Raw genomic sequence first — 21,367 nt, forward strand, 5'->3', positions numbered from 1 at the left:
GTTTCCGACTCTTATTGAATATAGCCATAAACGTGGAACTTCGTAAAACTCAGTGACTAGGACTGAAGATAATTATGGAACAGTGCAGCTACAGTGTAGTGTAGAGTGCAAGAAAAGTGATTTGGACCTTTGCTTATCCATTCCTAAACCCTTTTCTTTAGAAGTGTAAGGCCGAGCGGGCGACCATCCGTCAATCAGATAATCCTGTTACAGGACGGAGGTTTCGCTTCAAATATTCTGAAGTTCATAAAACCAGATTTAATGTATATTTGCACCTAATGCAAACTGCACTGTCATTAGTTTCAGATTTTCTTTACAGTGGGTCTACAAGGGCCAGTGAGCTCTTAATGTCTGGACATGCTGGCACTATTAGTTTTTCAAGTGCCAGCATTCCCAGACAGGCTTGCTGGGGCCAGTAGTTCCTGTAAGAAGAAAAATATGAATTCTATCATTTACATCATGAACTCTGCACTCACCGCCACCAGGGGTGCAGGGCATAGCCCCGAGTTTTCTGCCTGGTGGTTTTTCAGGAGGGTGGTCCCCTTTCCTGGGGGGGGGGGGGGGGGTTGTTCCCACTTACTAAGGAATTCCAGGCTTGGGCTGACCAGATTGGGGCTGGTTTACATGATGGTAGGGGGATCCCCATGCTGTGTGTCCCCCTGCTATGGTGTATTGCCCCCGGCTGGTGCCGGTTACTGGAAAAACAGGGGAACCCACGCCTGCTGAAACGCGTCATCGTAGCCCCGTCCCTTGCTATACAATGCCTGTTTTCTTGGCACTGTATAGTGGTGGGCGGAGCCACCATGCTGCGATCGTGCCACCATGCCCCCTGCACTGCCCACTTTTGCGCCTGCCACGCCCCCCCTATGCTGTCCTTTCCTCCAGTCAGGAAGTATGACTATAACACGTCAAGGCCTACAGAGACCACACTGATCTCTACAATGCTTTGTATCCGCTGTAGACTGCTAGCGGATTCATACTTCTGTCTTTCAGCAGATCCTATTGTAAAAGTAGAATCCGACTGAAATCGCGCACGCCTGAAACAGTGTCATCGCTTCAAAATGGACACTGAAAACACTCTTTAGTAAAATTGTGATTTTGAGTGTAAATCGATAGTCAGCAATTTTAAGTCAAATACGATTCTTAGTAAATGTACCCCTACTGTATATGCATATTGTGTGTACCCCTGAGACCTGCGCTGCTCGTATTATTTAATATGTGAACTTTTGTTCTGCTTACAGATCCCAGGACCGGAATGTCGGCTGGAACCAGCATCACAGCGACGCTCGGGCTGGTCATTCACGCTGCAGGTAATCTACTTTTTAGTGTGAAAGCAACAAAGATGGCTTTTAGGAAATACAAACAGACTCAAAATAATAACGACAAAGAGGTGTATCTGGACAGACGGAAGGATGCTAAGAAAGTGGTCAGACGTGCAAAGGCAGAAGCTGAGGAGAAAATGGCTCAGTCAGTAGATAAAGGGGGCAAAACTTTTTTTAAGTATATAAGTGAAAGGAGAAAATCAAATGGAGGAATAATAAGACTTAAGACAGAGAGTGAGCATTTGGTGGAGGGAGACAAGGCAATAGCAGATCACCTAAATAATTATTTTTACTCAGTATTTACTACAGAAGGAGAAGGGATGGGGCCACCGTTAAGTTGCAAGGACATTCATAAAAATAAGGTAGATGAAAATACATTTACAGAGGAGAAGGTCCTAACAGAACTTTCAAAACTAAAAGTGGATAAATCAATGGGGCCAGATGGAATACACCTAAGGATACTCCAAGAGCTAAAATATGTGCTGGTTACACCTTTAACAGAATTATTTAACCAGTCACTAAATACAGGTGCCATTCCAGAGGACTGGGAAAGAGCAAATGTAGTTCCACTGCACAAAAGTGGAAGCAAGGAAGAAGCAAGTAACTACAGACCAGTAAGCCTTACATCAGTAGTAGGGAAAGTAATGGAAAAACTATTAAAAGAAAGAGTTGTGGAATATCTTAAATCAAACAACTTACAGGATCCAAAACATCATGGATTTACTGGTGGGAGATCATGCCAAACAAATCTTATTGACTTTTTTGACTCTGTGACAAAAATAATAGATCAAGGGGGAGCTGTAGATGTAGCATATCTAGACTTTAGTAAGGCATTTGACACTGTCCCACATCGCAGACTGCTAAATAAACTTGAAAGCGTGGGGGTGGATTATAAAACAGTTAAATGGATAAGAACCTGGTTGCAGGATAGGAAACAGACAGTTGTAGTAAATGGAGTGCAATCTATGGAGGGAAATGTTACTAGTGGAGTACCCCAGGGATCTGTACTTGGTCCAGTTCTCTTTAATATCTTTGTTGGTGACATTGCAAATGGTATTGAAGGGAAAGTATGCCTTTTTGCAGATGATACAAAGATATGCAACAGGGTAGACACACCTTGAGGGGTAAAACAAATGATTGAGAAATGGTCAAGAACGTGGCAACTACAGTTTAATGCTAAAAAATGCAAAATCATGCACTTGGGTCCCAAAAACCCAAAGGCTAAATATAGTATCAAGGGTACTATAATGGAAACTACTGAGGAGGAAAGGGATTTAGGAGTCACTATTTCAAGTGACTTGAAGGCAGGAAAGCAATGCAACAAAGCAATGAGAAGGGCAAGTCAGATGCTTGGTTGCATAGGGAGAGGAATCAGTAGCAGGAAAAAAGAAGTGATAATGCCACTGTATAGGTCATTGGTGCTGCCTCATCTGGAATACTGTGTCCAGTTCTGGAGACCATATCTCCAGAAGGATATAAATACATTAGAGAGTGTACAAAGAAGGACAACTAAAATGGTGCATGGCCTACATCACAAAACTTACCCGGAAAGGCTAAAAGATCTTAACATGTATAGTTTGGAGGAGAGAAGTGAAAGGGGGGACATGATAGAAACTTTCAAATATATCAAGGGTCTTAACAAAGGTGGTCATTCCGAGTTGATCGCAGCCAGCAACTTTTTGCTGCTGCTGCGATCAACTAGTCCACGCCTATGGGGGAGTGTATTTTAGCTTAGCAGGGCTGCGATCGCTTGTGCAATCCTGCTAAGCTAAAAAAATTTCAAGCAGATCAAGACTAGCCCTGGACATACTTAAACCCTGTGCGACTATATCAGCGATGCTGGGGCCGGCTTTGACGTCAGACATCCGCCCTCCGTTCTCCTGGACATGCCTGCATTTTCTTCTCCACTCCCCGAAAATGGCTGCCAATGGTCCGGAGACGCCAAGGAATGCCTTCTTTCTGTCAATCTTCTTGCAGTCGTCTCTGCGACCGCTTTCTACGTTGTCCGCGACGTAACCCGGCGACCCCTGTCACCGGGCAATGATGCGCGTGCGCAGTGCGGCCGCTGCGCATGCGCATTCCGGACCAGTTCGCACCGCAGCGACAAACCGCTGTGTGCGAACGGGTCGAAATGACCCCCAAAGTTCAGGAGGGAAACATTCTTCAAATGAAGAGAAGTATTAGAACTCGAGGACATACACTGAGACTGGAGGGGGGGAGGTTCAGGGGAAATGTAAGGAAAAATGACGTCACAGAAAGGGTAGTGGATAAGTGGAATAGCCTCCCATCAGATGTGGTAGAGGCTAAGTCTGTAGAGCAATTTAAACATGCTTGGGATAGGCATATGAATATCCTTACAGAGAATTAAGGTTCAAACAGGGATGAGATTACCTAAAGGATAAAAAAAAAAGGGACAGACTAGATGGGCCAAGTGGTTCTTATCTGCCGTCACATTCTATGTTTCTATCTACACATATTAATAATGCTGTCACTGTCTCGGAATTATTTGTTCTTTATTGTTGTTTTTCTTTTTTTTTTGGGGGGGGGACTTTGTTTTATGATGCCAACGTAGTCTGTGGTGCTGTACAAAGCATACCTGAATATACAAGCTTTCAAAATAAACTGATTTCATTAGGGTGGTCCCAGCTGAAACCACGGTGCGATCTAGGTGAGAGGGAAAAGGCGATATTCTCACCTGGCAGCATATCAGCACAGTAACGATGGATTCTTCTCATTTTCCATATTTATGTACTTTTTCCTTTCTTATACAGGAAACGGTCTTCTTTAAAAAAAAATAAAAAATGAATTATTATTATATTTACTAAGAAGCCGGTTATCAAGGCCACTGATCACTTGACCAATATAAAATGAGTCACACATTCCTCTGGTGCATTCTAGTTGCATTGCATAGTAAGTCTTCGGGGTGATAAAGGTTCCCGGAACTAGCAGAGTCACATAAGACCTGGCGTGCCGAGAGGGGCAGTCCTACTGCAGCAATAGTATATGAGGACACATCTGTATGTATGTGTGAATAAGTGATGATATTTTCCACATCTCTGAGATGTTGTCTGTCCTTGTACCACTTTATACAGAAGCTGCAGTGTCGGTAATGTCACCGATCATTTTTATTATTCTTATATCATTTTAATGTGCAATAAAAATGCTGCCAGGAGTTTAAAGCATTAAAGGTTAACTGTGTAATTAAACGAGCGTTGAGAATCCCAAGTTTTCAAGCGCAAATTGAAATCTGGGTCTACTGAAGGTTGTACAGCGAACACGTTTGTGGCCGCAAATCCGGTGAAACTGGATCAACCGTGTTTGCTGGCTTACACATCCGAGTGACTGTGACAATGCCGTGCCGGGCTACTGTAAGAATGGATTACAAAATTAGGATGAAAATTATTGACTTATTGCCAGTTATTTATATAGCGCACACGCATTCCGCAGCGCTGTACCGAGAATATTAGGCCATTCACTCCAGTCCCTGACGCGGTGGAGCTCACATTCTCATATATGAAGCTATCGGGTTCCAGATCACTCGTACACGGGGGTAGATGAAAACCAACAGTGGTTTATTGAGCAGAATGGGTGAGAAACAGCTCAGCACACGTCAGTAATACAATCCAAAGCGACAATCCCCACAGGAACTCCTGACAGAACATTACTTCTTAGCCTGGGAGCAGATAATCTCCATTGTACACTGAACTGCTCTCTCTTATACCCCCAGATTAGCCTCAGGCCATTGGCGGTGGAGCAGGGGGGCTAGAGGCGGCTTGCCTCCCCCCCACCAAAATATTTGAGAGGTGCAAGTCAAAGTACTAGGTCGCGGGGCGCAGTGCGGCCACCATCTACAGTTAATACGGGCAGTATCAGGATGGAGGTGATACCCTTTTCGGCTGCTCCACCTCCTCCCTCCCACCCCACAGCCCTTCTCCACCTGCCTCCAGTTACTGTGGGCTGGCCAACCCTCTGCCCTTCTCACCTCCAACCTCATATGTTCCTCACCTCTTCCCCCTCAGCTCCCCTTTTTCCTCCCACCCCCTTCCCTCGTGGCACCTCCTGACTTACCCCCCATTTTCAACCAACCAGGTTCAGCTGAAGATGTACCCCATAACGTCTCATCACCTTCCATGTACATCCTCAGCCAGGGTGTGAGCTATGAGTGGATCCCGTCTCTTCATCTTCTACCTAAAGTCACTCAAAGTTATATTTTTGGTGCATATTTATTATACACATTTTGTGGGAAGTCACCCGAAGAATCAGTATACCCTTAAAATGTTCGTATTCCCTGAAAGTATTACAGGGGTTCTGCAGCAGATATCAGTGCTCCTGTATCTGCTGTGCTTTCTCTCTTTTCCATCTCTGTCATCAGGTAGGTGGTGTGGCGGGTAAGTCCAGCTGCCCCTGAGGGGGGCGACATTCAGCGGTTTAGGAGCACCAAAATTAAATTATATTTTGCCCCCTCCCCCCCAACCAAAAAGGTTGTGGCGCCCTTGCCGCAGGCTATAGGGTGTGTTTGACTTTCTTCTGTCTTTTAAGGCATAGGAATACAATACGTATTTTCTAATCCAGGTGAATAAATCAGACAGATAGAGCCACCATGTCTAGCCAGCTTTGGAACAAAGGAAGGGACACAGGATCTTCTGTGGAACAACAGGCCGTTAACCGGAGGGACAATGGTACCTTAAATCACTCAACCTTTGAGTGTCCCCTACAGTGTAATTAAACAATAGAAAACTAGGACGAACATGAATACATTACCTACAGTGTTATTATTGCATTTTATTTATAAGGCGCCACAAGTGTTTCGTAGTGCCGTACATACGGCAGACATTATAACAATACAGGGTACACAGAACTTTACAGTAATAGAAAAACTAAAACAGAGTACAGGTAACAATTAGCAGCACAGCTCTCAGTACATACTACAGCTGAGATGTAAGGAAGGAAAGGTGTAATCGGCGTACTACCAGGGGTGGGCAGCCATTGGAAGAGATGAACGGTTATGAGCGAGAGGAGATGCGGGTATAGAGGGTCACTGAGTAGGAGAGAGCTGTAATTGAAGTGTGAGAGAAGAGGGTTGTGAGAACAGCAGGGAAGAGCGCCAAGCTCCAAGGAGCTTACAATCTAGGGGAAGGGAGGGTGGACAGACAGATGACGTGAGGCATGAGCAAGCGGAAGGTGGCCTAATGGCAGTAAGTAAGCGAGGCATAGATGGCTAATGCATAAGGCAGGGGGTTAGGAGAGGGGCCTTGAGACTAGGTTATGCGGAAGGGTACGCTTTGATGAACAGGTGGGTTTTCAGTGCCCGTCTGAAGCTTTGCAAGGTCGGGGAGAGTCTAATAGAGCCAGGGAGCTGGTTCCAGTGAAGAGGGGTAGCGCGGGCATTGAGCCAGAGATTGGACGTGGGGGGGCGAAGGAGAGGGAAGAGTCAAGTGTGACGCCCAAGCAGTAGAGTTGGAGAACGGGGGAGATGATGGTGTTGTCAACAGTGATAGAGATATTGGGGAGTGGGGGTGGAGACTCTGGATGTGGGAAAGATGAGTTTGGTTTTGTCCATGTTGAGTTTCAGAGAGTGCTCCAGATATCCAGGAGGAGATGGCGGAGAGGCAGATGGATACCAGAGAGTAGACCGTGGCGGAGAGGTCAGGTGAGGAGAGGTATAGTTGCATATCATCGGGATAGCAGTGGTATTGAAGGCCAAAGGGGCTTATGAGCGCACTCAGGAAAGATGTGAACAGGCAGAAGAGAAGGGGGGCCAAGGACAGAGCGCTAAGGGACACCAGCTGGGAGGACGGAAGGGGGGGTGAGGTGGAGTCAGAGGCAGACACCGAGAAGGAGCGATTAGTGAGGTAAGATATGAACCAGCCAAGAAAAGTGCTAGAGCGGCCAATGGTCTTGGAGGGTGCGGAGGAGGAGAGGATGAAAGCAGGTCATTGGTGACTTTGATCAGACCAGTTTCAGAGGAGTGTAGGGGGCAAAAGCCAGATTTAAGGTCATCAAGGATGGAGATGTCAGAGTGGTAGCTGGTGATATGGCTGTATACCAGCCGCTCAAATAGTTTGGAGGTGAACGGGAGAAGAGAGATGGGGCGGTAGCCAGCCAGTGAGGAAGGGTAATGGTTAGGTTTTTAAGAATAGGTGACACAAGAGCATGTTTGAGTGGCGAGGGAAAGGTGCCGGTAGGGAGTGATAGGTTGAAGAGGCGAGCAGGGTGGGGGAGAGGGAGCGGAGGACGGGGTCCAGGGGGCAGGTCCAGTGTAACAGATAACATAATAACACAATTTCATATATTGCTAATATTAAGAGCTGATTCAAACACAGTATGGGGACAAGCTATGGTGAATGAACAAACGCACAGGCTGAATGTAGATGTTACATAGAGGGACATGGGGATAAAAAGTACATTTTCAACAGTTTGGGTTGATGTGGGAAATGAGGTATAATGATATTAATTGCCACAGACCTCTCATTCCCTCACACCACATAACACGACGTTTATGCCAGTTACCGTCGCTCAGGACATGGCAGTTGGCAGAGAGGAGAGCGGCTTTGTAGATCTTAGTCTGCTGTCTCTATGGAACTATTCAGCATCTGCTAATATAAAGTACTTAACCCAGTCGGGCAATTATTCAAAATATCACAAGCTAGTCTAGAACCGGAAAATGCAGACAACCTGGCCAAAATACATAGCGGACAACTGGCTCTGTGCTAATAACGCCTTATCTGAGCTAGATCTTGATAAATGGATTAAGTCTGTAGTGAATGTGATTACCCCTGAGCCGGATCTGGTGTTACTGTACATGTGGGGTTACACGTCCTGGAACACTGCTTTGTGACGCTGACCTTCCCCCAGGAATCGGTCCAGCAACAAGTGTGCGGCTGGTGATTGCACAGATAGGGCTGTTGGGTGTATTGTGCGGCTGCAGACTGCGCATATTGCGTCACATACCGCATATAAGTCCTGAATGACACCTGTTCCATCACCTCTTACTGCAGTTACAGGAGCAAAACTCCCAACCAAGGAAATTGCTAATGTCACAGTCATTTTGCCACATGATGGCGCACAGAGGAGACATACGTGTCCCGTACCGTGAAGCACGGTTGAACTCTTTGCTTGTATCCCTGGCAGGAAACTGCAGGTGCATCAAAGTGAATCTTTGGCGTCAGCATTTTGCTGTCATCTGTTGTCTTCCTATATTAGTGTTTTATTCACAAATTGGGCGCACACAGCATTGCCACACGGCTGTGTGCAGCGGATGTTGTTGCTGTATTTGTAGATCACGTTGGCAGTGCCAAGATTTCCAATGTATTAGTTCATCTCAGTTGTGCGAGCGACATAGCAGAGAGTCATCAGTACCGAATCAATGCGTCTAGCTGCGTGGATGTCTCACCATATCATCACTAGAAGATAGAAAGCGGGCGTCCGTGGAATCCACCAAAGAACACACCAGTGACCCTTTGGCTCCAGGCATCTGCAATGGAGATAAAACCAATATATAACGTTAGGCCTAATTCAGACCCGATTGCAAGGCTACGTTTTCGTACAGCCTGCGATCAGGTCTGAACTGCGCATGTACATGCACCACAGCGGGATGGTGCGAAAGAAGTGATCGCACGGGGCGATCGCAAGGTGACTGACATTAAGAGGCCATTTGTGGGTGGCAACTGTCCATTTTAGAGGAGTGTCCGGAAAAACGCAGAAGGGACCAGGCGTTTGGAAGGAGAATTCCGGACGTCCGCTTCGGCCCCGATCATTGCAGCGACTGAGTAAGTCCTGGGCTGTGTAGAGACTGCACAAACTTCTGTATATACAGCTCTCCTGCACATGTGATCGCACACCTGCACAGCGAATTCCCCCCCCCACCCCCCCATCCTGTAGGCGGCGACTACCTGATCGCAGGGATGCAAAAAACGCACTCTAGCGATCAGGTCTGAATTAGGCCCATTTTCTGGTAACACAAACATTGCTCTATACAAAAGCAATATTGCAAGAAAGGTTCTGAGACCCAAAGGAAATATAGTCACTTTTTATATCTTGTATGAAATATAGTTCACCGGCTGGCTAGAATAACCAGTCCGAGCCGCTGTGAAGCAATGTGCATAGGAGCCTGTAGGTGCTGGGACACCATCAATATTTATGGTGCCCCAACCACTTTCCATGTCTGTACGTGGTGTTTTTCAGTCACATATAGGGTGGAGGGGGACAATAACACCCCCCAAATCATTTTTAAAAGCTTGTTCCTACAGTAAGTGGGTGGGCACAGTTGGATAATATACAGAGGGAAAAAGATGCAGGTGCACTATCTCACACTAGCTCAACCTGTAATAACCAGAGGCATTTAGCATAATCCTGGCCAGTGCTATGAGCTTACCCACCGCCACAAGGTAGCCTCTCATTGGGTAAACTCATAGCACTGGCCAGGATTATGCTAAATGCCTCTGGTTATTACAGGTTGAGCTAGTGTGAGATAGTGCACCTGCATCTTTTTCCTTCTGTTCATTGTATTAAGGTGGTCATTCCTAGTTGTTCGCTTGCTAGCAATTTTTAGCAGCCGTGCAAACGCTATGCCGCCTCCCACTGGGAGTGTATTTTAGCTTAGCAGAAGTGCAAACGAAAGGATCGCAGAGCGGCGGCATAATTTTTTTGTGCAGTTTTAGAGTAGCTCGATAACTACTCAGAGCTTGCGATGACTTCAGACTGTTCAGTTCCTGTTTTGACGCCCTGCGTTCGCCCAGGCATGCCTGCGTTTTTTCGAACACTCCCTGAAAACGGTCAGTTGACACCCAGAAATGCCCACTTCATGTCAATCACTCTGCGGCCAGCAGTGCGACTGAAATGCTTCGCTGGACCTTGTGTGAATCTACATTGTTCGTTGTAAAATTACTTCATGCGTGCACATTGCACCACATGCGCAGAAGTGCAGTTTTTTTGCCTCATCGCTGCACAGCGAACGAAAGCAGCTAGCGATCAACTCGGAATGACCCCCTAAGTCTCAAACAGAGTAGCACCTCATTACCTAATTATGGTGTGCAAACTAGGGCCCCCCTTCCTTTAAAGTTGGATAATAAACTCGCTTTTTTCGTTTTGACAAAATGCGAGTTAAACCTATAAAATGATTTTACATAAGTATCAGAATTATCTTTTTATTTTATATCACATTTCCCTGAAGTATCCGGATCCGTTCCTCGTAGCCAGTATTCACTTTAGATTGAAATCATTTTAGAGGCACAAATCTCTAATCCTCCTGACGAGGCGCGGGATTACCTCACAAAAGCAATTGCTGCCTCCTTTGTAAAGTGTACCTGAAGGGAAAGTTCCACATATATTACCTGCGTCTCCTGGATCCTAACACGAGGAGGGATCTCTGTCTGCAGCACAGAGCTTGGCACTTGGGATATAATTATGCAGGATTACAGATCCTCTAACCCGGCGCAAACACCTGAGGTTTCCTGATCTGCTGCCACGCAGTACAGATAAGCCGCCCGTCCTATGTATAGTTTATGTATTGCACGTGTTCATTATAGCTGTACACTTCAAAGCCGGGTGGTGTATAAAGGAGGGGGATTGGAATTATTGCTCTTTCCTGCCAAAAGACTGTTGTTCCGTCAGTCAGTTTGTAAGAACATTTTCAGATTCTGGGGTCTATTTAGTAAGCCTTGATAAAGTACCAGCCAATCAGCTCCTGTCATTTTTCAAACTCGGCCGGTAACATGGCAGCTAGGAGCTGATTGGCTGGTAATTTATGAGGACACATCTGTATACAGAATACATGTATGAAGTACAGGTACGTGATATATTATTCAGAAAGTTTGGTGTTTTCCAGATATTGTTTTTCTCTAATTTTAAGCAAATATAAAAGTGGAATAAATAACATTTAAAAAAAACACCTCTGGTCTCCTCACACTGCCTCCAGCATCTATCTGCTTATTAGTACAGCTGTTCTTGTCTCAGGGCCTGATTCAGACGGTTTACATCCATCTCCGATGTTTGAGGGTCTGCGCATGTGCATGATTACTCGCAATACCCCCTTGGCTGCGGCGATAGCTTAGCGGCGACAGGGACCGTTCTACAAAACGGGGACTCTAAGGGTTTTCATTTTCACTAGATAATCCTGGTCTCGGGTTCATATAATGAAATTCTTTTGTTTTAGGTTAATGTTTTACGTAGGTTCTGCCTGTATAGTAACGCACTGCGATAACTGTGATACGCATGTTGGCTGTGAAAAAGTTGCATGTGGTGTTTTTGTTGTGTGACTGCGAGTTTCCCATTTATTGTACTGTACATGGAGCTCTGACTGCTGCAATTCTCTTCCGTTTGCCATCCAAGATTTAGCCATGCCAACGTTTTCCATATTTGCAACGGTTTAATGAGGTTCTTTGTAGAGCAGTTTAGTGGTCCTCAGTAAGAGCTGGTAAGTGAGGTTCTGACACTGGTGTCATCTTCTGACAACGCACTGGGCAAATGGAAAGCATTGCCATGCTCGGGTAATGTCTCAGAAGGTTCCTGAATGAGTTACTTTCTGGTTTCTGCCCCACGAGAGAAGCATGGACCTCTCCTAACCCATTGAGGAGTAAGCAGGTATACCTGCAGGAGAACTGGACAACGCTGGACACGGTTACATTACCTTCAACTAATGGTCTTTGCGTTCTTGCCCGCAGCTGATGGAGTGGCTCTTGGAGCGGCGGTGGCATCATCTCAGGTCTCCGTACAAGTCATTGTCTTCTTCGCAGTCATCTTGCACAAGGTAACCAACACCCCATGCTAAAAGTAGGGTTTACTGAATTTGTTGAATGACTGCTTGAGGCAATATAATCCACTGGGATCCAGTCTAAAAATGTATATATGAGAACGATACAATAGGGTTACAATAGGTAGGTAGTGTGTGGCCAACCTACACCACCAATAGTCCAGCCTACAAAAGTAACTTGTATTACAGAGGAGGTGGAAGTGTCCCGTCACTAAGATGTGGTCAGTGCAATCGGCAGTGTGCGGCCTTTACGTGTAATACCTATGTGGCTTTGGGACGTCGCTGGTCCTACCTGCAACCACACCTGAGCTTTCCACACCGCGCATCAGGAAAGCGGGTAATTACAATTATCCTGCAGAGGAATACCGTATGGTTGGCGGATCATAAAAGGTTGCTGCAGTCCCTCCATATACTGTATGGGGATTATTTGCACCATGCCATGCAACGTTCAGCACTGGGATAGCTGGATAGATTAGACCACGCCCATGATTACCAAACCACACCCTTATCTGATCCAACCACGCCCATATGTATTTAGGCCACTCCCTTTCCCACACACCACTTCCCCTTCCACCGATTCCAAGCACCATCCCCTTGTCTATTCCCCTTCTGTTACCCACTGCTATTACATTTACATTTCATTTTATTTCTATACATATGGAGGTTATTATTGTGCGGTGCACGTGAGGCACACAGATAGAGGCACCGTCATTATACTCTGCGATGTCCCATAGGACACAGAAACAGCTGCGTGTGTAATTGTGTACGTAACTGACGGGGAATAGTAACCCTTTATTAGAGGATCTCCAAACCTGTAATTATATGTCATGGAAACATAATTAAGAATGAATGTATAAAATACTTCCCGGAATAGTTCCACAAGGTCTGCTTGCAGATGGAGCGCTGTTACTAAGTAATCGTACAATGATATGATGACTACAGACATAGGGGGTCATTCCGAGTTGTTCGCTCGCTAGCAGTTTTTAGCAGCCGTGCAAACGCTATGCCGCCGCCCACTGGGAGTGTATTTTAGCTTAGCAGAAGTGCGAACGAAAGGATCGCAGAGCGGCTACAAAGTTTTTTTTGTGCAGTTTGAGTAGCTCAAAACCTACTCAGCGCTTGCGATCACTTCAGACTGTTCAGTTCCTGTTTTGACGTCACAAACACACCCGCCCAGCAACGCCCAGCCACACCTGCGTTTTCCCTGGCACGCCTGCATTTTTCCGAACACTCCCTGAAAATGGTCAGTTGCCACCCAGAAATGCCCACTTCATGTCAATCACTCTGCGGCCACCAGTGCGACTGAAATGCTTCGCTAGACACTGTGCAAAACTACATCGTTCGTTGTGCCCGTACTATGCGCATTGTGCCTCATACGCAGAACTGCCGATTTTTAGCCTGATCGCTGCACAGCGAACAAATGCAGCTAGCGATCAACTCGGAATGACCCCCATAAAACGCATTATCACTATGTGTGTATTTTTGCATACAGTATGTGTTTTGATACATTTCTAAGCAGGAACGCCAGAAAGTGTTTAGGTTGGGGGTAACAATGTAGAATTCATTTTGGCAGAATGTCACCCCCTCAGGTGCAGCTTGACTTACAATAAATAGAATTCCGTATTGCCGCTATTCAGGCAGTTAGACATTTCCACCCAGATGTATTAAAAATGACATCCAGGGACAGGCGCTCTGCTAGGGGCCCATCCCAGCGATGTGAAAGCTAAAGTGATGGCATCAGGGATCGCTGTACTTTATGCTGCAGACCTACTGCACACGCGCTTACACTAGACAGAGCGTGCGCCAGCGGCTGTTACTCGGGAGGGATCAGAAGGGTCCCTCTCCTGGTAACTTATGTGATATGTAGCCCATAGACTACAGTGGCTAACGCTGTTGCGATCGGAAAAAGGGAACGCACAGGGGACCCCTGTAATACTTTCAGGGGATACTTACATTTTAAGTTTATTCCTCCAAAAATATCTGTTTTTGGGAGATTTCCCCCCAAAAAATCCATAAAAAAACAAAACCCTAAAACAGAACTGTAACATGTGAGTGAAGTAATTCATGTAGAAGAGGAAGAGACAGAATACACTTGTATATCCCACCCAGCTTAGGCTGTGCGTGGAGGGGACTAGACATTACAGGGTACATTGTCAGTTGACCCTGGTGGGACATGTGGGGGGGGGGTGTCGGGGGATACTGTGAGCGGGGATGAGGAGCGTTTGGGTTCCACGGGGGAGAGAGAGTGGAGGGGGAAGAGGTTAGGAACATAAGAAGTAGGGGGTGACGGGCGCAGGGCTGGTCCCAGATGAGGGGCCGGCCCATGGTAGTAAATCATCTCTGTCCTGACACTGCCCGTAGTAACCCTAGATGGTGGCCATACCGTGCTCCCCCTGGCCTGGACCGCAAACTCACCCCCCCCCCTCCCCCACACACACACACACACACACACTTCATTCCAGCGCCTGTGTTTCGAAGTATTCTAATTTTAGAGTTAATTGCTATTTGCTTAATATGGTATAACATACGTAGCACTACTGCACTTATATATATATTCACCACTGAGAAATGTTTGCACCTGAGAAAGGATTCACACCCCCTGCGCCCATTTGCCAGTAATAGTTCTTGTTGCAGTTGGTTTCTTTTTATAAGCTGCTTGCAACATAGACTGGAATTGGGGTTTATTGACACTGACATCCACTGAAATGGCTCCTCATCCTCTGCAGGCTCCAGCGGCTTTCGGGCTGGTCTCGTTCCTCATGCACGCAGGATTGGAGAAGAAACAAATTCAGAAGCACCTCTTGGCGTTCTCGGTGGCGGCACCGCTCCTGACGATTGCAACGTATTTGATTCTGAATATGGTAAGTTGCAAACAACAGAACAGAAGTGCAGTTTGGGTTCCGATTGCTGGACAAACCCACCCGTTATATAACCCGCTGCGTGAGATATGAGTGGCTGCATGCATGTATTTATTTCTGCAGGAGTTATTGTGTGGGGCCTTCACTGTCTTCAGTACCACCGCCATATATAGAGCTTCGGGTTGGTTTGTTGGGAAACCACTTTTCTCCTTTGCTGTCCTCCTACTTATATTACACTCCTCAAATTCATATTCCTTATATAATTTGCTGGAAGGGACATGTTAAAAAATAAAATTGTGACTTCTGCTTTCTCATATCTCAGTGTGGTAAGCAGAGGCCATTGTTGTGTTCAGTAGGGATTTTGGTTTAGCGGCTGCTCAGTCACCTCTGTCAGGATGCAGCTGACCTACATGACTGCACTCAAGATGCTTTATAATGCACTGAATGTGCAATATACTGGTGTTGAATACTAGAACAATGCACTGATGCTTTTGGCTGCTGCATCTGACTAGCTCTTATAATGGCGGTGTGTATAAACCAGACTGTGAAATGCTTTCCAGTATTGTCAGATCAAAAAGATATTCACTATGAGCTATCAAGTTACAAATCGTACGGGATCCTAGTGTCTTTGGAGTATTGCGGATCGTGCCCCGGTTTCGGAAGAGTAGGGTGGGTGGGTCCCAGCTGGGCCAGTGGAATGGTGCGGGTGGGTCCCAGCTGGGCCAGTGGAATGGTGCGGATTTGGCTCGGGTGTTGGGGAGTGTTCCGGCAGTTGCACATGTTGTAGAGAGATGTATTGGTATATGGGAAGGATGATACTTTCAGAGAATGGGAAGTAAATGATACGGGAGGAAATATTAGTAATCTGGAAATACTGATCTCTACGATGTTCCTTAGATCTTGTGTCTTCTGCTGAATGATGTTCTCCTTTGTTTGTCAGACAGGAGGCAGCTTGCAGCACAGACTCAGCGCAACTGGAAACGGGATGCTGTTCTCAGCTGGGACCTTCCTGTACGTGGCGACCGTTCACGTCTTACCAGAGATCAGTGGGCGGGGTCACAATCAGCGCCAAGAGACGTCCGAATACACACATCCAGGGCTGGGACTGTTGGAGAGCCTAACGCTGGTGGTGGGAGCTTTCCTGCCAGTGCTGCTGTCCTTAGGACTTCATGACTGAAAGCATTGCCATCATGTTTATCCCCCACTAGGGTCTACACTAGGTGCCGCATGGCCCGACTGCAAGACTAAGTTACACTAATGTATGGCAAAGAAAGGATTCAATAGAATGCAGTGGGAAATCAAGTCACACGATGCCGAAGCAGCCAAACTGTAGCTCCCTGGTGGTCCAGGAGACCAGGATGGGACCTAATGGAAGTTCCACACTGAGCGACAATACTGCACAAAACAGGCTGTTTCATAGAAGACAAAAAATAAGAATTTTGTTCAGTGGGCTTTTTTTTAAAAAAACCCCACCTGTGGCGAAAGATTTTGCCATGAACCCCCGACACCAAGCCCCACAAGGAGCCCCGACTCCCAGCCCCGTCCATGTGCCCCGACTCTCAGCCCCATCCATGAACGGAATAAGTTTAAGATGTAAAATGGAAAAACAATTTAAAAAGAACAAACCCAAAACTGTCTTCCTGAGTAGTCACTGCAGACCCGACGCGTTTCACTCCCTCCTCCCATCATTGCTGCACAGCGGAGCCTATGTACTATTCACCAGGTTCCTCCTTATGTGACCGCGTCTAAGCTGTTCAGCAGAATCTTTTAATGTTTTATCAGTAACTTCTTCCTTACTGTAGTGACGTTTTTAACCAAAAGGGACAGAAGATTATACGGTACTCCTTCAGTTCTTAGAAGTCTCCTAAACTGTGATCATAGTGAAAGGTAGAGTTATTCGCACATATATTTTACATTGATTGCGATGGTTTAATAATGAATGACTAATGATTTAGCTCAGGAGAAAATGCACTTTACACCCTTTTATACTTTATAGTCGTCAGTTACATTTTTTTTTTATTTAAATACCTTTTTTGTTCTGATTGTGGTATGCCTGCGATACATAATAATATCTTTTATTTTCTTTCCAATACGTGCCTTGGTTTTAAACCACAATAAATCTACGTTACATGATACATGATAGACGGTACAAAGGTTCACATTGGAATACATGGTGGAATTTCACGTGAATCAATTTCTTTAATATAATTTTTTTGATCATTCGACAACTTTTCATAAAGATTTTTCAGTTTTACAGATATGCATCAACAGCAGAACAGGAGGCGGGGAAATTGGTGAGGCCATCAAATAAAAATAGACGCAGTCATCAGCCAATACCGTACACAGGACAAAAAGTAGCCGTACAGTCACCTGAGATTGCAAGAAGATTAATAGCCAATCCGTTCCATTGATTCCACATCGCACATACGCAGAGGGACAAGACTTAAACATGGGAAATGCGTTTACGAACAGAAATTAAATCTGGTCAGGAATTTGTGGTAGGCCCATACCGCCCACAGATACTAACGGAGGAGGAGAACCTTCCCCACCGCCGATGTGTCTCTAGTAAACCTACAACATACGGGTCAAGGGTCCCAAACTGACACAGCAGTAGGGATCGTACAACTTTCTCATTTAGCCCTTGTACGTCCCATCCTAAAAATTTCCCGTAAAGCGACCCACCTAACGGAGAATAGAGGGCACCAACACTATCAGCAGTCAGGAGACTATGGGTAGCGGCGGGTAAGTACGGCTATGGCTGAAACCAAACACAGTGACCCAACTGCAACACAAGCCGCGTGGCAAACCGCTACAATCTTCCCGTCCGCTTTGTCCAAGCCCTATAAATTCTATGTCTGACTGAATTTCTAGAGTAGAAACAGCTGGGGCAGCCAGGTCAGTCCATTCTGCTCCGGGTGGCGCTGACATCTAAGGCAGAGTTCTAGGAGACCTTTGCAAATCACCCTTGCTTTTGAATGAGGGAAAAATTACAGTCTTGACAATTTTGATTGTCTCCAGAGTCAAATAGCGGAACCCGCGGCCGGAACGTTGAGCAGCGCACCATGGGGGTCATTCCGAGTTGTTCGCTCTGTATTTTTTTCTCGCAACGGAGCGATTAGTCGCTAATGCGCAAGCGCAATGTCCGCAGTGCGACTGCGCCAAGTAAATTTGCTATGCAGTTAGGTATTTTACTCACGGCATTACGAGGTTTTTTCTTCGTTCTGGTGATCGTAATGTGATTGACAGGAAGTGGGTGTTTCTGGGCGGAAACTGGCCGTTTTATGGGTGTGTGTGAAAAAACGCTACCGTTTCTGGGAAAAACGCGGGAGTGGCTGGAGAAACGGAGGAGTGTCTGGGCGAACGCTGGGTGTGTTTGTGATGTCAAACCAGGAACGAAACTGACTGAACTGATCGCAGATGCCGAGTAAGTCTGGAGCTACTCAGAAACTGCTAAGAAGTGTCTATTCGCAATTCTGCTAATCTTTCGTTCGCAATTTTGATAAGCTAAGATTCACTCCCAGTAGGCGGCGGCTTAGCGTGTGCAAAGCTGCTAAAAGCAGCTTGCGAGCGAACAACTCGGAATGACCCCCCATGTAAACATGAGTAATAGTTTAGCATTAAAACAAGAGACGGAAGGAAGGGGGTGAGAAAGAGGTAAAACGGCAATTTAAAGTGAACCCTTTTAACAATGGAAAATTATTCTAGCTTGCACACGTCCTCATTTTATGTATTACAGGAGAACGATATGAGATTTGATAAACTTTTTTTTAACATATATATATATATATATATATATATATATATATAGAGGTTTTTATTTTTATTCTTTTACCATTTTTTAAGCTGGCCCCAGAGAGATCCTGCCTCTAAGCCAGAGAACTGAGCGACGGGATCACCGATGACTGTGCACCTGGGTGGTCTGACAACGAGACTGTGCATTAGTGTGTAAGCTGTGTGTCTAACGTTATTCTCCTGTAAACCCACTGATGTTTGTGATGTCAATCGCAGCCGAATTGTATTTTTCTAATAAAACTCACTAACATCTGTCCCTGTGTCTGGTGTGTGGAGTAATATGGACAGATGTCGCCGTGAGGCCGGGGCCTATCCATTCATCGCACATATTGCTGCCCATTTACCAATACCGATGAACGTTCTGTTTCACAACCAGCCGGATGCAGAGGAGCGATGTTTTTTTATCTGCACATACATCCAAGTTGCGACCTGCATGCGTCCTGTTTTTTTGTTCATATAGAGTCGCAGAACTGTAAAGATGCACCAGACGGTAATGCAGCCTCTATAGAGGCAGAAAGTGGACAGGGAATGGAATTGTAGGAGCAGTTGCATAAAGTCTCGGACGTGTCTGCTCTAAAAGATACAAAGGTTGCGATTGCGTCTGACAGAATCAGGTCCATTCTCTGTAGGGTCTACAGGTGTTTTTTTAAAGGGCAAGCCCACCCCATTGCACAGTCCTGCTCCAATGTAGAACATCTAAGTGGTTCCCAAACCCTGGGCTCTCCGCTAAGAAGCTCCGAGAGCTGTCACTGGGCCCGGGAGGGATAGACAGCATGGGAGGCCGTTATGCATTACACGTGGGACCTGATTACAGATCCACCAAACGTTACAGCTGGCAGTTTGTATTCAGGCAGAAAGTTCTCTGGCATCCGCCAAATCGAGACTCGGCCGCCAGCCTGCCAGATGGAGAAGTGCGATGAACACCCCAGCAATTTGGCAATGTGCATAGTGATCTGAGGCCGATGCATCTGCTCGACCATGGCTATCCAGGCCGTAAAGCTCCCAATGAGCAATTCTTGTGCAGACATTGGTTCCAGAGGCAGTTTAGACCACAGTAGTGAGTGCAACATGCAGGCACGCTGAGACATCCAGCGGGGCCCCATGTGACGTGGAAGCGTGGCCGGACCCCACCACAAATAATTTGTATTGTCTCTAATGTGCACGCTGACAGGGGCCTGGCTGGGGATGAATGCCCCCCACCTCAGTCAGGCCTTGCCTGGGAACTCTGTACCCAGATCACCACCCTCTCGGCTCCCCTCATTGCAACCCTCAGACAATTTTACATATTGCAGCGTCCAGCAGTCCTGATCCCTGACCTTGTGTCGCCTAACACTGTGCAGCTGTGCTGCTGCTGCTCCTAGACCAGGGGTGCTCAACAGACAGTCCCCCAGCTTTTGTGAAACTACACATCCCAGCATGCCCTGCTACAGCTTTCGCATTCCCTAATAGCAAAACTCTGTCAGGGCCTGCTGGGATGTGTAGTTGCACTACAGCTGAAGAGATGCATATTGGGGGGTAATTCAGATCTGATCGCAGCAGCAAATTTGTTAGCAGTTGGGCGAAGCCATGTGCACTGCAGGTGGGGCAGATGTAACGGGAAGCAGTCAGTTTACCTCCAATCAAAATCCCGACGTTCAAAATCCCGACACCAATTGACCGATGGTCAAAATCCCGACATGGATAAAATACCGACATTTAAAATACAGACAAGGTCAAAATACCGACATGTAAAATGCCGACAGGTCAAAATACCGACATGAGTTTTTTTCATGATTTTTTTCATTGAAACCGACTTGTTCATACTTTACCATCCAAGTGGACCTGGAGGGGGAATATAATAGTGTGCCGAGCGCAGCGAGGCACCGTGCCCGAAGCATGGCGAGCGCAGCGGTACACTTTATATGGTGTCCATGTTGACTTATGTCGACATTCACACAAAAAACAACAAAAAATTGCATGTCGGTATTTTGACCTGTCAGCATTTTACATGTCGGTATTTTGACCTTGTCGGTATTTTAAATGTCGGGATTTTGACCTTGTCGGGATTTTGACCATCGGTCTATTGGTGTCGGGATTTTGATTGGAGGTATTTCATACCGATCCCGATGTAACATGTGCAGAGAGAGTTAGATTTGGGTGGGTTATATTGTTTCTGTGCAGGGTAAATACTGGCTGCTTTATTTTTATACTACAATTTAGATTTTAGTTTGAACACACCCCACCCAAGTCTAACTCTCTGCACATGTTACATCTGCCCCACCTGCAGTGCACATGGGGGGTCATTCCGAGTTGATCGCACGTAGCAACTTTTTGCTGCTCGTGCGATCAACCTGACGCCGCCTATGGGGGAGTGTATTATAGCATAGCAGGGCTGCGATCACTTGTGCAGCCGCGCTATGCTAAAAAAGTTTCAAGTAAAACAAGACCGGGGCTGCAGTTACTCACCAGTGCGACGGATCCAGCGATGAACGCCTGGATCCGCTTGCGTTGGACTCGCCACGCCTGGAAAACGGTGAGTATCCGCCCCGGAACGCCTCCCAGCTGTCCGTCTTCTTGCGATCGCCTCTGCGATCTCATTTCTCGCTGGCGGCGTCGTTGCCCGGCGACGATCATCGCCAGGCAACGACACGAGTGCGCAATGCGTC

General features: G+C 46.4%; 1 protein-coding gene across 1 annotated transcript in view; it reads left to right on the plus strand.

The window, feature by feature from the left end:
- Positions 1-18,976, plus strand: part of LOC134910701 (zinc transporter ZIP9-B-like) — a 72,424-nt gene extending 53,448 nt beyond the window's left edge. The window contains exons 4-7 of the mRNA XM_063919022.1: positions 1,242-1,310; positions 11,984-12,069; positions 14,799-14,933; positions 15,871-18,976. Coding sequence (XP_063775092.1) covers positions 1,242-1,310; positions 11,984-12,069; positions 14,799-14,933; positions 15,871-16,107 — 527 coding nt within the window. The 3' untranslated portion in view covers positions 16,108-18,976. The remainder of the gene's footprint in view (positions 1-1,241; positions 1,311-11,983; positions 12,070-14,798; positions 14,934-15,870) is intronic.
- The last annotated feature ends 2,391 nt before the right edge of the window (positions 18,977-21,367 follow it).

Source organism: Pseudophryne corroboree, chromosome 4 (genome assembly GCF_028390025.1).
Source record: "Pseudophryne corroboree isolate aPseCor3 chromosome 4, aPseCor3.hap2, whole genome shotgun sequence".
NCBI classification, from domain to species: domain Eukaryota; kingdom Metazoa; phylum Chordata; class Amphibia; order Anura; family Myobatrachidae; genus Pseudophryne; species Pseudophryne corroboree.